The 14,777-nt window shown below is 37.0% G+C and overlaps 1 protein-coding gene across 2 annotated transcripts in view; it reads left to right on the top strand.

The window, feature by feature from the left end:
- ADGRB3 (adhesion G protein-coupled receptor B3) overlaps positions 1-14,777 on the top strand; it is an 883,764-nt gene that overhangs the window by 694,702 nt on the left and 174,285 nt on the right. For both annotated transcript variants that reach the window (XM_005688755.3, XM_018058811.1), the window contains one exon: positions 13,173-13,299. In XM_005688755.3, coding sequence (XP_005688812.1) covers positions 13,173-13,299 — 127 coding nt within the window. The remainder of the gene's footprint in view (positions 1-13,172; positions 13,300-14,777) is intronic.

The raw sequence follows: 14,777 nt of genomic DNA on the forward strand, positions 1-14,777 counted from the left end.
TTATATAACTTTAGCAGAAGTTTACATAATATTACACCTCCTTGGTAAATAGTGAAAAGTAATAAAACTAAATATTGGGTTATGAACCCAGTCATTATTAATTCAATTCATTGTGCCATAATGCTACTTTAGTTTAAGAGAAAATATTTATAGACTACAAAATGACTTGAGAATAAAAGACTTAGATAATCCATTTAATATTGAAACTCTTATATTCCTGAGTCACACATTAATACATGTACATATTGAAAGCTACATATATATATTTTTCTTAAAGTTGTTCTTTGAGCTTTCTGGTAAGGGGACTATTTTGGTTCAAATTGTAAAAGTACTTACAAAGAAATATTCATTTTTTACAAGTAAAGACTATGAAATAATTAATCTTATGGTAATAATATATTAGCTTCCTCTTATTTCACATAATTTTTTTTAATTACAAAAGAATTTTCTATTATAGAGGTAATATAGTAATGGGAGAAATACAAAGGTACAAAAAATATAAAGAAGCAATAAATAATACTTATAATTCAATATCCTGAAGCAACTACTGTAATTAATTTGTCGAATATACATTTAGTCTTTTTTATATGTGTATTCTACATATTTAGAATTGTGAATCTGTGAAGTCTCTCAGTCGTGTCCGACTCTTTGTGACCCCATGGACTGTAACCTGTCAGGCTTCTCTGTCCATGGGATTTTCCAGGCAATAGTACTGGAGTGGATTGCCATTTCTTTTTCCAGCGGATCTTCCCAACCCAGGTATCAAACCCAGGTCTCCCACACTGTAGACAGACTTTACAGGCTTTACCGTCTGAGCCACCGGGGAAGTCCAATCCTCTGCAAAAAGAAACAAAAGCCATTAGAATCAGGAAATGAGCAATTTAGTTGGATACACAGGACTGCTTTGTGTCCAGATTATCTGAGAACTAGTGGGGAAAGGAACTTAGGTTTAAACCTGCTCTATTTTATTTCAGTAATACTCCTGTTTCACGGCTGTACACTCAGTTGTTGTAGATTATATCAGACTAAAAACTGGTTACTAGCCTAGATAAACAGTTGTGTTTTGTTTTGTTTTTTGAGGGAGGAAAATATCCAAATAGAATGAATTGTTTTGTGATTTTGAGGTTAACTCGCCCTCAGTGGTTCAAGGAATGTTTAAGTACTTTAGAAAGAAATGCAAAGAACAATCATTTCTAGGAGCTTTCCTTACCCACACCCTAGAATGACTTTGGAAATCTGTCTTAAATTAGTTATAGATAGAACTAAATTGTCTTTTTGCATTTTAGTAGACATACCCTACATAATTTATCTATAAACTACAACATATAAAGCAGGCCCCTTTAGTTACATTCAAAATTAAAACTCCATATCCCTCAAATGGCCTCTCTCTCTCTCTCTCTTTTTTCTTCTGTCCATTGCTTCTGTTTTTGACTCTCTCCTTTTTTTTCTTTTAAAATGGAGAAGGAAATGGTGACCCACTCCAGTGTTCTTGCCTGGAGAATCCCAAGAACAGCGGAGCCTGGTGGGCTGCCATCTATGGGGTCGCACAGAGTCGGACACGACTGATGCGACTTAGCAGCAGCAGTAGCAAACAAATTTTGGGGAAATTTCTGAGGACAAAAAAGGCTTAAAATGTTATCAATGAGATTGTATTCTTGAATGTTCTTTCATTTTATTGATAGGAATAATACTTTTCCCCTTGGAGGTTCAGTAGATTTTTTTTTTCCTTCTTTCTTTCTAATCCCAACACTGAATCAAATTATGGAACCTCTGTTTCAACAAATTGTGGGACCTCAGTTGGGTCTTCCCTGGTGGCTCAAATGGTAAAGAATCTACCTATAATGTAGGAGTCCTGGGTTCAAGTCCCCAATTGGGAAAATCCCCTGGAGAAAAGAATGACAACCTGCTCCAGTATTCTTTCCTGGAGAATTCCATGGACAGAGGAACCTAGCGGGCTACAGTTGATGGGTTCTCAAAGAGTCGGACACGACTGAGTGACTGTTTCACCGTTGCTACATCCTATCAGAATCATCTCTCACTGAACTGTTAAGGTCTGTGTTGGAAGACATTAGGAGATTTAGTCCTACCTCAAAGTAAAAACATAATTGATAAAATTTTATGTTCATATGTTGACTCACATGCAATCTTTTTTCTTCTATTGCTAAACTCTTTGATATCACAGTCTTCCTTTTTCAACTTCCAGAAATCTAGTCTCCATCTGAGCCCTCTGCCAAAATCATTCTCTAAAATGTTCTTAATGGCCTCTGTGCCCACAGTGACCATTCTCAACACAGTTCTTTTTATTCTCTTAAGTATTTGCCCTTTCCAGTCACTTTTTCATGAAATCCTTCTCACATGTTTTCTGTGAGATTTAAAAAAATTAATTTAATTAAATTAATTTAGGAGTGCAGAAATATAGATGATACCACTCTAATGTCAGAAAGAGAAACTAAAGAACCTCTTGATGAGGGTGAAAAAGGAGAGTGAAAAAGCTGGCCCAAAACTCAACATTCAATAAACTAAGATGATGGCATCTGGTCCCATCACTTCATGGCAAATAGATGGGGGGAAAGTGGAAACAGTGAGAGATTTTATTTTCTTGGACTCCAAAATCACTGCAGACAGTAACTGTAGCCACGTAATTAAAAGACATTTACTCTTTAGAAGAAAAGCTATGACAAACCTAGACAACATATTACAAAGCAGAGGTATCACTTTCTGACAAGGCCCATCTAGTCAAAGTTATGATTTTTCCAGTAGGTCGGTAAGATGTGAGAGCAGGACCTTAAAGAAGACTGAGTGCCGAAGAATTCATGCTTCTGAACTGTGGTGCTAGAGAAGATTCGTGAGAGACCCTTGGTCAGCAAGGAGCTCAAACTGATCAATCCTAAAAGAAATCAGTCCTGAATATTCATTGAAAGGACTGATGCTGAAGCTGAAGCTCCAATACTTTGGCCACCTGATGCGACTTTGGCCGACTCATTGAGAAAGACCTTAATGCTTGGAAAAAATTGAGGGCAGAAGAAGAAGGGGGCGACAGAGGACGAGACGGTTGGATGGCATCACTGACACAATGGACATGAGTTTGAGCAAGCTTCAGGAGATGGTGAAATTCAAGAAAGCCTGGCATGCTGCAGTCCTTGGGGTCACGACAAATTTGACACAACTTAGTGACTGAACAACAGCAAAGACCATTGCTTTACAGTGTTGTATTAATTTCTGCTGTACAGCAAAGTGAACGAGTTAGACATACACATATATCCACTCTTTTTTAGATTATTTTCTCATATAGGCCCCTTCAGAGTATTAAGGAACGAGTTCCCTATGCTATACAGTAGGTCTTTGTTGATTTATCTATTTTATATACAGTAGTGTGTATATGTCAATCTGATTTTCCCAATGTATTCCTTCCTTCCTTCCCTCTTGATAATCTTAAGTTTGTTTTCTACATCTGTGACTCTATTTCTGTTTTGTAAATAAGTTCATTTGTACCATTTTTAAAATATTCCACCTACAAGTAATGCAGTATGATATTTCTCTTTCTCCATCTGAATTACTTCATTCAGTATGATGATCTGAGACTTCAGTTCCCAAAACGGTGTCCTTTCTGAGTACCCCCTTGAATGTTCCTAGCTCAAGCTGTGCACCCCCGCTGTGTCTCCCTCGCTGAGAGAACTGAGGGTTGGGAATCTGCTCTGAAGATATACAGGCTCAGTATTAGCTCCTGGTGTAGCTCTGCACCAGCTGGATGGCGTTAGGAATGTCAACATCTCTTGGTGACATTTATTTATTTTAAACATGTATAATAAGGACAAAGGTAAGCCTCCATGGTTACATGGATCCTAGGCAGATGGAGATATCCAGGTACCTTCCAACTGTAGGCTTTTTTTCTGTCTCCAGGATCCTCATGATCCTGGATGGAGGCATTAAGTCTCTTTGTCAATACTATCAACCTTGATATTTCATTTTAGGTGTTTTTTTTTTTTTGTAACTGTGTTTAAAGTATCCACCACAGCACCTAACATTGAATAGACACTCAATAAATGTTAGCTGTTATTTTCATTAGCATGATTATTTTTATTTGCCTATTGACTAATTAATGATGGCACCTTGCATATTTTAACCTTTAGTTATTAATACATCATGGTGAAGATATTTATACATATTTATAAGCCAGTAGATTGATTCCCTTTAATGGTATTACTTCCCATACTCCTTTCTACTCTTAGTGCTTCCAGTTTACAAAATAACAAAAAAGATACTACTTTGCCCATTTTTAATTGTTTTGCTTTTTGCTCTGGGTTTTTAAGAGTTCCTTATATATTTTACATATTAACTCCTTATCATTTATGTGGTTCAAGAGTATTTTTTCCCATTTTGTTGGCTGCCACTTCACTCTCTTGTTTCCTTTGTTAAGCAGATTTTTTTTTTTTTTTTTTGGTTTATATCATCTACTTGTCTTTTTTTTTGCTTTTGTTGCTTACACTTTGGAAATGGTGGTTGCCAGCAGCTGGGAGAAGAGGAAATGGAGAGTTTCTGTTCTGTGGGGTAAAGTTTCAGTTATCCAAGATGGTTAAGTTCCAGAGATCTGTGTACAACCTTCTGGCTATTGTCAGCTGTGTATTCTGTGCCTCGCATGTCAACTGTTCTTACCACACTTTTAAACATAAGTAAGTAAATGAACAAATACCATTACTGGAAATAAAACTGGTGCTACCATTCTTGTAAATGATATTCAGTCACCCTCAAGAGCAACATATTCTTGATTTTAATGTGTATTTTATGGCAAAATGGCAATGACACTACACCTGCAAAATAATTACCACTGAAGCTCTCAAGCTCCAGAAGGCAAAGTGGAAATCTGTACGGCCATAAAATAATCTAGCACAGTGTTTGAATGTCTTCGAAGATTAATAATATTTGTTGAGGAATGAAGTGATGAAGTCAGAAAGTCCAGCTACTCTAGGTCAAAATCTATACCAGGTATTCATTCAACAAATATTTATTGAGCACTTGCTGTGTGTCAAGCTCTGTTTAGGATCTAAGAAGACAAATGAATGTATAGATATCACTATTCTCTGGAAGTTTGCGTTCTAGTAAGCAAAGATAGGAAAAAGCGAATTAAAAAGTACATACATAAATGTGTTAGATGTAGTGAATGCTACAGACAACAGTAGATCAATAATAATGCCAAGAGCAGGGCATGTAGGAAAGTATTGGGTAATGCATCATTTCCTATATAACAAACCGCCTCAAATCTTAGTGGCTTAGTTTCATGTTGTTCATAATTCCATGATTCAGCTCTTTGACTGAGTTCAGCTAGTTGGTTCTTCTGCAGTTTCATCTGGTGTCATTCACGAGGCGACAGTAAGCTAACAGCTCTACTTAGGGGTGGATGACCTAATCTGGGCTCACTCACATACCTGGTGGTTGGTGCTGGTTTGTCACCCTCAGTGAAGCTAGCCTGTGCCACCCCACAGGAAAGCTGACTTTCAGGATGAGGCTGGAAACCATAAGAACTTTTGAGCCCTCAGCTCAAGCAGACAACTGACCAAATTAAGTCACAGGCTTACCACGATTCACAGCAAGAAGAAGGAAAACCTCCACCTCTTGAGGGCAAGAACTGTATAGGAGTTGAGCTAATTTTAGCCTCCTACAGAGGAGGAGTTACTATGTTAAGTTGGACAGTCAGTGACATCTCTGGAAGGATGACATAAAGGCAGAGACCTATGTGATGTGAGAGAATCAGCAACATGACTATCTGTGAGGAATGCATTCTGGGCCCTGAGAATTCACAGCACAAAAATGCCATGGTGAGGAAACAACAAGCTTACGGGCATGTCTTTCACCCCATGTGAGGCGAGAAGAACCATTGAGAGAGTTTTTAACAGAGTGACAAAAGTTCACATATTTGTCAATAGTATCTCTGGTTGCTGTGTTGAAATTGAACTTGAGAGTAGATAGCAAGGAAGGAACAGGGAGCCCAATAATAAATATTATTAAATAATGAATAATATTATCTCAAGAGAAAATGATAGTGCCTTAAATTAGAAGGGCAGTACTGGAAGCATTTTCTGGAACAATTTGTAAAACTAATCAGACAGAAAACATTCTTGGATTGTATAGTCTTCCCAACCAGAAGGTCAACTTTCCTAGGAAAGAAAATGTTAGATTGTTTTTTGTATGTGTCTTCGACTTTGGTATTCGAAAAACACTCACTAAATACTTACTGACTAGTTAGTGAATACTTAGGCCTTACTGCTGGATTGAGCATAATCACTGCAAGATGCCAAATCTTTCGGAATTTATCAATGGATGATGTTTAACGACCATAAGCAAATAGATAAGCCTGTTAAGATTCATTGAGTCTTCAGATTGCATTTCTAGGATATGCTGAAGGACAGCAGATGATTTGGAGCTAAGACATTCTGTCTGGGTCCAAAAGTATTAAAAATCCATCCCTTGAAATATGAATGATTGTTAAATTAACTGAACAAAAAATTGTCATTAAGTCCTTACTAAGTGAAAAGCTATGGCATCCCACTCCAATCCTCTTGCCTGGAAAATCCCATGGACAGAGGAGTCTGGTAGGCTGCAGACCATGGGGTCGTTAGGAGTCGGACACAACTGAGCGACTTCACTTTCACTTTTCACTTTCATGAATTGGAGAAGGAACTGGCAACCCACTCCAGTATTCTTGCCTGGAAAATCCCAGGGATAGGGGAACCTGGTGGGCTGCCGTCTATGGGGTCACACAGAGTTGGACACGACTGAAGTGACTTAGCAGCAGCAGCAGCATGCGAAAAGTGGTAGGTCAATGATTCAAATTCATACAGGATACAGTTCTCAAAAGCACTAATATTTTATTGTGGTATGGAGAGTGTTAATTTTATAAATAAAGTAAGGTGAATTTATCAACTAATATTCTAGTGTTGGACAGAAAGCATGAATAGGCACAGAGAAGTGTTGGGAAGATCTAACTGTAGGGTGTTTCTGGGACTAGTTCATATCTAGGTGAAACATTCTTAAAGAGACGGGAATACCAGACCACCTGACCTGCCTGCTAAGAAATCTGCATGCAGGTCAAGAAGCAACAGTTAGAACTGGACATGGAACAACAGACTGGTTCCAAATAGGAAAAGGAGTATGTCAAGGATGTATATTGTCACCCTGCTTATTTAACTTCTATGCAGAGTACATCATGAGAAATGCTGGACTGGATGAACCACAAACTGGAATCAAGATTGCTGGGAGAAATATCAATAACCTCGGATATGCGGATGACACCACCCTTATGGCAGAAAGTGAAGAGGAGCTAAAAAGCCTCTTGATGAAAGTGAAAGAGGAGAGTGAAAAAGTTGGCTTAAAACTCAACATTCAGAAAACTAAGATCACGGCATCTAGTCTCATCACTTCATGGCAAATATGGGGAAGCAATGGAAACAGTGAGAGACTTTATTTTGGGGGGCTCCAAAATCACTGCAGATGGTGACTGCAGCCATGAAATTAAAAGACGCTTACTCCTTGAAAGGAAAGTTACGACCAACCTAGACAGCATATTCAAAAGCAGAGACATTACTTTGCCAACAAAGGTCTGTCTAGTCAAAAGCTATGGTTTTTCCAGTAGTCATGTATGGATGTGAGAGTTTAATTATAAAGCTGAGCGTGGAAGAATTGATGCTTTTGAACTGTGGTGTTGGAGAAGACTCTTGAGAGTCCCTTGGACTGCAAGAAGATCAAACCAGTCAATCCTAAAGGAAATCATTCCTGAATATTCATTGAAAGGATTCATGCTGAAGCTGAAACTCCAATACTTTGGCCACTTGATGGAAAGAACTGACTCCTTGGAAAAAACCCTGATGCTGGGAAAGATTGAATGCAGGAGGAGAAGGGGACAACAGGGGATGAAATGGTTGGAGGTCATCGCCACCTCAATGGACATGAGTTTGAGTAAGCTCCAGGAGTTGGTGATGGACACGGCAGTCTGGCATACTGCAGTCCATGGTGTTGCAAAGAGTCAGACATGACTGAGCGATTGAACTGAACTGAGGTGAAAAATTGGGATTCTGGTGGTATTTAAAGTATGGAGAAGTCACTACTAATTTCAGGTTCAGTAGTGGATGATAAGTGCTCTTCCTTACTCACTCCTGAATTTCTTGACAGTGAATGAATTATTAATGTTTTATGTTGTTTTTATTCTTTTTACAGTAAAAATGATTTATATATGTATGTGTATACTAGTATATAATAGTATATGCAGCCATTATGATAATTTATGAAATCTTAAATCATCTGCTACTGAACCTAAATACAGAGGATATCACTTTTAGAAAGAAAAGGAGCTTATTACTTTTACTTATTATCATGTTTTCAGTATTTGGAATTTCAACTTTTATATCATCCAAAACTATAAATGATCTCACTAGATATGAAAGGTGCTTTATGTCATGAAAAACTGGATATAAAATAGTGTTTGTTACATGTCACAGTGTATTTCACTTATAAAACAAGATGAACACAACAGTGTGATAAACTGTCTTTAGCGAAATTCATCCACTGATAAACCATTCTTGGTAAAAACCACTACACAAGGGCCATGTTATTTGCAAGTGTACATAACATGACATGCAGACCTTATACTTCATAGGACTGTTTCATTAATTCTGTTTTAAAACAGATTACATCTAAAATTTAGTATTGAAAAAAATCTCTAGGAATGAGAAAGACAACCTTGTGTCTCACTCTGTGCCTTCAACAAGCTTCCTAGATTCACTGTGCTTCACTTTCCTCATCTGTAAAAGTAAGTGTTTGAGATAGATCAGTGCTTCTCAACCCTGGCTGCACACTAGAATCATCTGGGGAAAAGAAATAATTCCAGGCCCCACCTCAGACTTTAATTTTTAAAGGTCTCCAGATGGCTTTAATATACAATAAATGTTGAAAACCAATGGGCTAGGTGATCACTAAGGTTACTTCTCACAAAACTTCCTAATTTTATGATTCATTGTATTCTGACATAGTAATGGTTGCTAGAGATACCAAATTTCTCAGTATTTCCAATGTCCTGGAAACTAGATTACCTTCGAAGACTGTTTCTACTCAAAACTGAGAACATTTCCTTATCTGTACTCCAAAATTTCTGTATTATGAGAATAATTTATACAAAGAGACATACATTTGAGTGTATCGTATACATTAAAAGTGATACAGATTCACCTAGTTCTTAGACATTAATGACCATTATTGGGAAACACATTCGTTCAGTGCACATACGTTTTAAGGACAGTGTACTCAGAAGCTATGTATTAATTTTTTTCAGTTCAGTTCAGTTCAGTCGCTCAGTCGTGTCTGACTCTTTGCGACCCCATGAATTAAAGCATGCCAATTGAAGTGATATTGTAGCTATTTTGATTTTGAATAAACTGACCAGCAAAACCCTGAGATTTTATAATAAATCTCCCAAAGTGTATCACTTATTCATGATAAACACTTTACATATTGATGTACCATGAAGCAGTATAAACAGTTTATAAAAGACTGATTTGAGAGGAATATTTAGCTGTATTGGTATTTCAAAAGATACAAGTTTATTTTCTTGACACAGTTTTAAAATGTGTCACTGTGAGTTTTTGCTATCAAGTTTTTTACTAACAACTTTTCATTGGAGTGAATGGATAATCTTTTTCTTTAATCTTAAATGCTAAAGAATATGATTGTATGCTATATTACTTAATTCTCCCATGAAATCAAGAACCCAACAATGAATTCAGATCCAGAGAAATATCATATAAACTCTTAGAAAATTGGGAAAGGCCTCAAATAAATAGTATGCTGGGAAGTAATAGATTTGGGTTCTTATATTTTCACAGAATTCTGTGCTTGTGAGTTTGTACTTTCAAGTACTTGGGACAGGCAGACTCTTTTCTTCTTTTATCCAGCCTAATAATAGGAAGAAGGAAAGAGGTACAGATGACAGCTAATGGCTAACATGGGTGAATGTAGGTGTAGCCAGCAAAGAATGTGCTGGTTATATGTGCAGGCCTAGTTATTTTTGAAAACTATTTGAAAAAAGTTAGTGTCCAGAAAAGACACTATGAAAAGAAAAAAGATGTAATTTTTCAGTATCACCATTTTGTGTTTGTTTCTGACATCCTCAGTCTGTTAGTCTTATTATATCTTTAATGTTCATATATATTTCATTGTATTTGCTTGCCCTATTGATGACAAGGTACACTTAATAACTAAGAATAATTCACAGTTATACCATTAATCATGGCATGCAACTCTCTGAAATTAGAAGAATAATGTGACTGCTGGAATAGTCCACGTGTTTTAAAATCTTGTTCTGTGCAGACTAAGGAAGCTGTTTTGCTTCACATTCATAACAATTTGTTTTACAAGGTCTCCCTGAAATCAATCAGATACATGTGCCATTCTTTCAAATAATTTTGTACCGTCGGAATAGCTCTGAACTGTTTGAAAATATGGTGACATATATGGTTTTTGTAATAATAGTAATGTGTATGCTAGTGATTTTATAATATCAAGAGGTTTTATGAAACAGTATAAAATTTAACATCTGATGGCATCACACTTATTATTACTCAACTCTTGGAAGTGACCAAGTATAGAAGTTGCTAGTTACCCCTCACCTATCAAAATTTTCACTCCTACCCATCTGATCATATTCTGATGTTCTGCCATCAGATGCATTATTTTGTGTTTTATGACTGTGTTAAACTGAAGAGAACACATCAAACTGTACTCAGTCATTTTTATTATCTTAGTTTAATCAGATAACATCAACAAAGGGATAATCATTCCAAAGAAAACTAAGGACAGAGGTTATGTAACCTTAAGAGGGGACCCATCAAAAGGGGCCCAGTGAGATTAGAAACATTTCATGCTTGGGGAGTATGAAAGATTAAAAAATGGAAACCAGTGTCACTTACTTCCGAGTTTTGCCTGGGGCTGGATCAGGTCAGCACTACATCATTATGCAGAGCAAAGTAAATTGACCTACTTTTCTAAAGATGTCATATAAAATTTACATGATCTTCAGAGTATAACAACATTATATTGAACATAGACTATATTTGACAGTCAAAGGCTAGTGATACCTAACATTTTCTTGAGTAAACAAGCTTTCGCTACCTAAATATAAACATGCCGTTTTGTCTCATATGAGGTCTTATTTGCAGTAAAGTTTTCTTTCCTGGTTAAGACTTTGTTTTGGTTTATTGGTCATAGCTACATAATGTGAAAAGTGTAAGTATTGGACTCCATTTTGAGAGTAGAAATACTGCTTTCCAGGATGAATAAGCTGCTATCCAGGATGAATAATGCAATGTTATGCTTTAAAAATTGTCAGATTCTTTTAAATGTATTGTTCTTCTTTAAACTTTAATCTACTGAGATAAACATTTTTTTAATTTGGCCTTAACTGTTTGTCACAAGAAGATAAGATACAAGAGACAGACAGTCAATTATATATATATATGGTTCTATGACATCATGAGAAAGAAAAGAGACCTACCAAACTTTTAACTGACTCATATTAGCTGGCTAATACTTAGAAGTACTCAGGTAAACTTAGTTATAATTTTTATGTGCCTCTTCCCAAATATAGTCTATTCTTTCTTTTTTAAAAAAGTTGTAACTAACAGTATTTTGAGTAATGAATATTAATGATATCAAATCAATATTAAAGTAAAATTAATGAATGTTAAACAGACGTTGCATCTAAATACCAAAATAGGGAGAGTGTGAATTATATTCTACAATTCAACCTGGAGGTCCAGCTATCACAGTGAAACCTCTGTCATTGAAATAGCTTCAAAATAGACTGCATTCATATTTAGCCCAATAGCTTTAGGCATTCAGAGATATGGAGTAGGTAAAATAAAAAGTACCTTAGCAAAATTAACATCAAGCCATGTGTTCTGCTTCTGGAATTTTAGAGTCATTTTTAACATAGATAGTAACTTGGTTTGAAATTTAAGCACACGCGTACACACAGGTTTGCTAGTCGGAGAGTTTCCATGCCTGAGGGAGGGGAGGTGACAATTGGTGCATTCAGTATATAACACGTGTAATGATAATCAAGTTGATTGGTTGAACTCCATAGCTTTTTTTTTTTTTTTTCCTTCCTCTTCTTGTGGAGTAGTTCAGTCAGGGGTGGAAGGATTCTCCCCCATCTTTAACCCCCTCAAGAAGACGTAGGTTGATACCATTTTTATTGTTCTGCTGGGGTGGGAAATAAACCATATGCTTTAGAATTTTGAATGGCTACACCAAAGGGAGCATTGAAGCAGGCCCTCTTTCCCCTTTCCTACCAGACTTTGAGGTGGAGTTATTCTGCTAAACGTTGTAGCAGACTCCAGGTTAGCTTAATGCTGAATGCCCCACCCCGGGAAGAGAGGTGGGTGGGGATGGGGGGAGCAATGTCAAGGGCTCCAGAGGAGCTTGGGCTGAGTGAAGTGTGGAGTGGGAAGCTTCTGTCTGAGACCCACCCCTCCCCTGGATACCAGGCAAAGGCAGTGAGAGTCGGAACCAGCTGATGCCGCCGCTGCTGCTGCTGCTTCCCATTTCCAGGGTGAAATTTTCACAGCAGCTAATTCTAAGGGGAGGAAAAAAAAAATCCCTAACCAACAGCGGAGAAGATTCTATCACCCAACACGAGCTACCTAACCTTTTAGGCAGGCTTTTCAGAGAAATCCTCGTTTTAAAAGCCAACATTCACGATCCAAAAATACGGGACGGGAATCAGAGCTGGTATGAAATGTGAAAAGGCTCTTTACACTCTGAGTGTTTGAAACGATCCGATGAGCATAGGAAGTGGCTGCCAACGCTCTGGCGGCTGCTCGTGCCGCCGCCGCTGCCGCCGTTCCTCGCAGAGGGCTGGACAGAGTCAGTCCCGGTTTCAGCACCTCCGGCGCTGGACAGCTCTCTGCACGCTGCACCGCCGCCCGCCTGCTTCCTCCAAACACTCTCGCTTTGCCTTACTGGAGATGCATCTAAATTACGTCCTATTCAACAACAAGTAGATTTTTTTTTCCCTTTTTCCTGTACGGGAATTACAGTAGACGATTCTCTCAGTTAAACTGCATTTTCTTCTTTACGGAATTGGCCGTCAGGCATATTTATCCCGATCTTCCCCCTACACTTTGCAGGAACGATTCTTTGGGAACGTGGTCCACCCAGGGATGTAAAACTGTGCTTACCGATGCATCCCATACGAAATGCTTATGTGATCGTCTCTCTACCTTCGCCATTTTGGCTCAGCAACCTAGAGAAATAGTAAGTAACAAAGGGAAAACACGGCTTTAATGCAAAGGCAGGGACGTTGTGGAGAGTGTTTCTCCAGGGAACTGCATTTTAAATGGGGAAATGGAAAATGTTGCAGGGTGGCAAAATTGGGTTCGTCTCCTCCTTAGCTACAGTGGCTTGGTGAAATGAATTCTAGTTGGTGTGCTATAACTAAATTCTACTCAATTTTATGTCTTCTAACTTGAAATTTCTGCAGTATAGTTTTAAGTATGTAGTCCAATCATATTGCTAATATGCTGCAAACTTTCAAATAAAAATAATTGTCAGCTTAACCTTTATTTTAGAACTCGAAATCTGTTCTGGGGGATTTGTAAGGATACTGTTAGTAGTAGAATGAAGACCCCAGACACTATAGCCAAACACATTGCATATCTGCATTGGATATTTTCAGTACAGGTTTTCTGGGATGTCCTTGGGTATTTATTTTTAAAACATTAAATGAAGTTTTTGTGAAAGTATGGACTATCAGAAACTGTAAAATCATTCCTTAGAAGTATATAGGTTTGCAGAACTAGTTTCTGAAACAGGCAACTGTATAAACTGTCTGAAAGAAAAACAATATCCTCATCAAAGGTATTTTGAAAAATTATTTCAGGAATTGAAATGGTAAGAAATAGTTATTAAGATAATGTGACTTTCTGTCTAAATCTGGCCTAAATATGCATCACTCTTACTTATTTTGATAACCAAAAATATCTATAAAATTCATTGTGCCTATCTAAGATTTGGAACACACTTGATCTTAAAGTATATTTCTTTAAACTTCCAATACTAAAAATATGAAAAAACAGTAGATTTTACTAGTTAGTACCATGTTAGTGTCTGAAGAAAGAAATCTCTCAAATCAGTGACTACTTGTGATCTTTATACATTTTAAAAATATATATAGGGTTTTACTTTTCAAGGTCATATATTTAGAGAATGATATTGACTGTGAAAATTAACTGTATATTTTGTTCACAGAAAAAAGAATCACGAAATATATTCTAGCTCTTATATCTGAAATTTGATTTTCCTCTATATTCTAGGAGGCCAAACTACTGAAATTAAATGAGAGGTTACTTGACTTAAAGCAAAGTTGCCAAAAGTCTGAAAGTTTGAACATTTTTCAATATCTAGTTACCAGATTTGTATAACATAATGCATTGTTAATAGGAGGATCAAGGTACATTTCGCTAAAAACGCATATTGTGAAATAACTGTGAAATAATTCTGTTGTTAGTTGAAGAAAAATGAGTACTGCTTCAAATATCAGCTAGAGAAAATTTAACACATTAATACTGACCAAGTTGTAACTTCAGTGATTTATTTTAGAAAGCAATAAGTGGATATATGCCACAATCAAGCACTGAAAACTCTTAAGGCCTTCATTACTTCACAGTGGGAGAGAGGGAGTAGCTAGAATTAGTCATTTTAGGGGTTGAGAACATGTGAACAGAGTGGTTACT

The sequence above is a fragment of the Capra hircus genome, chromosome 14 (genome assembly GCF_001704415.2).
Source record: "Capra hircus breed San Clemente chromosome 14, ASM170441v1, whole genome shotgun sequence".
Classification (NCBI taxonomy): Eukaryota; Metazoa; Chordata; class Mammalia; order Artiodactyla; family Bovidae; genus Capra; species Capra hircus.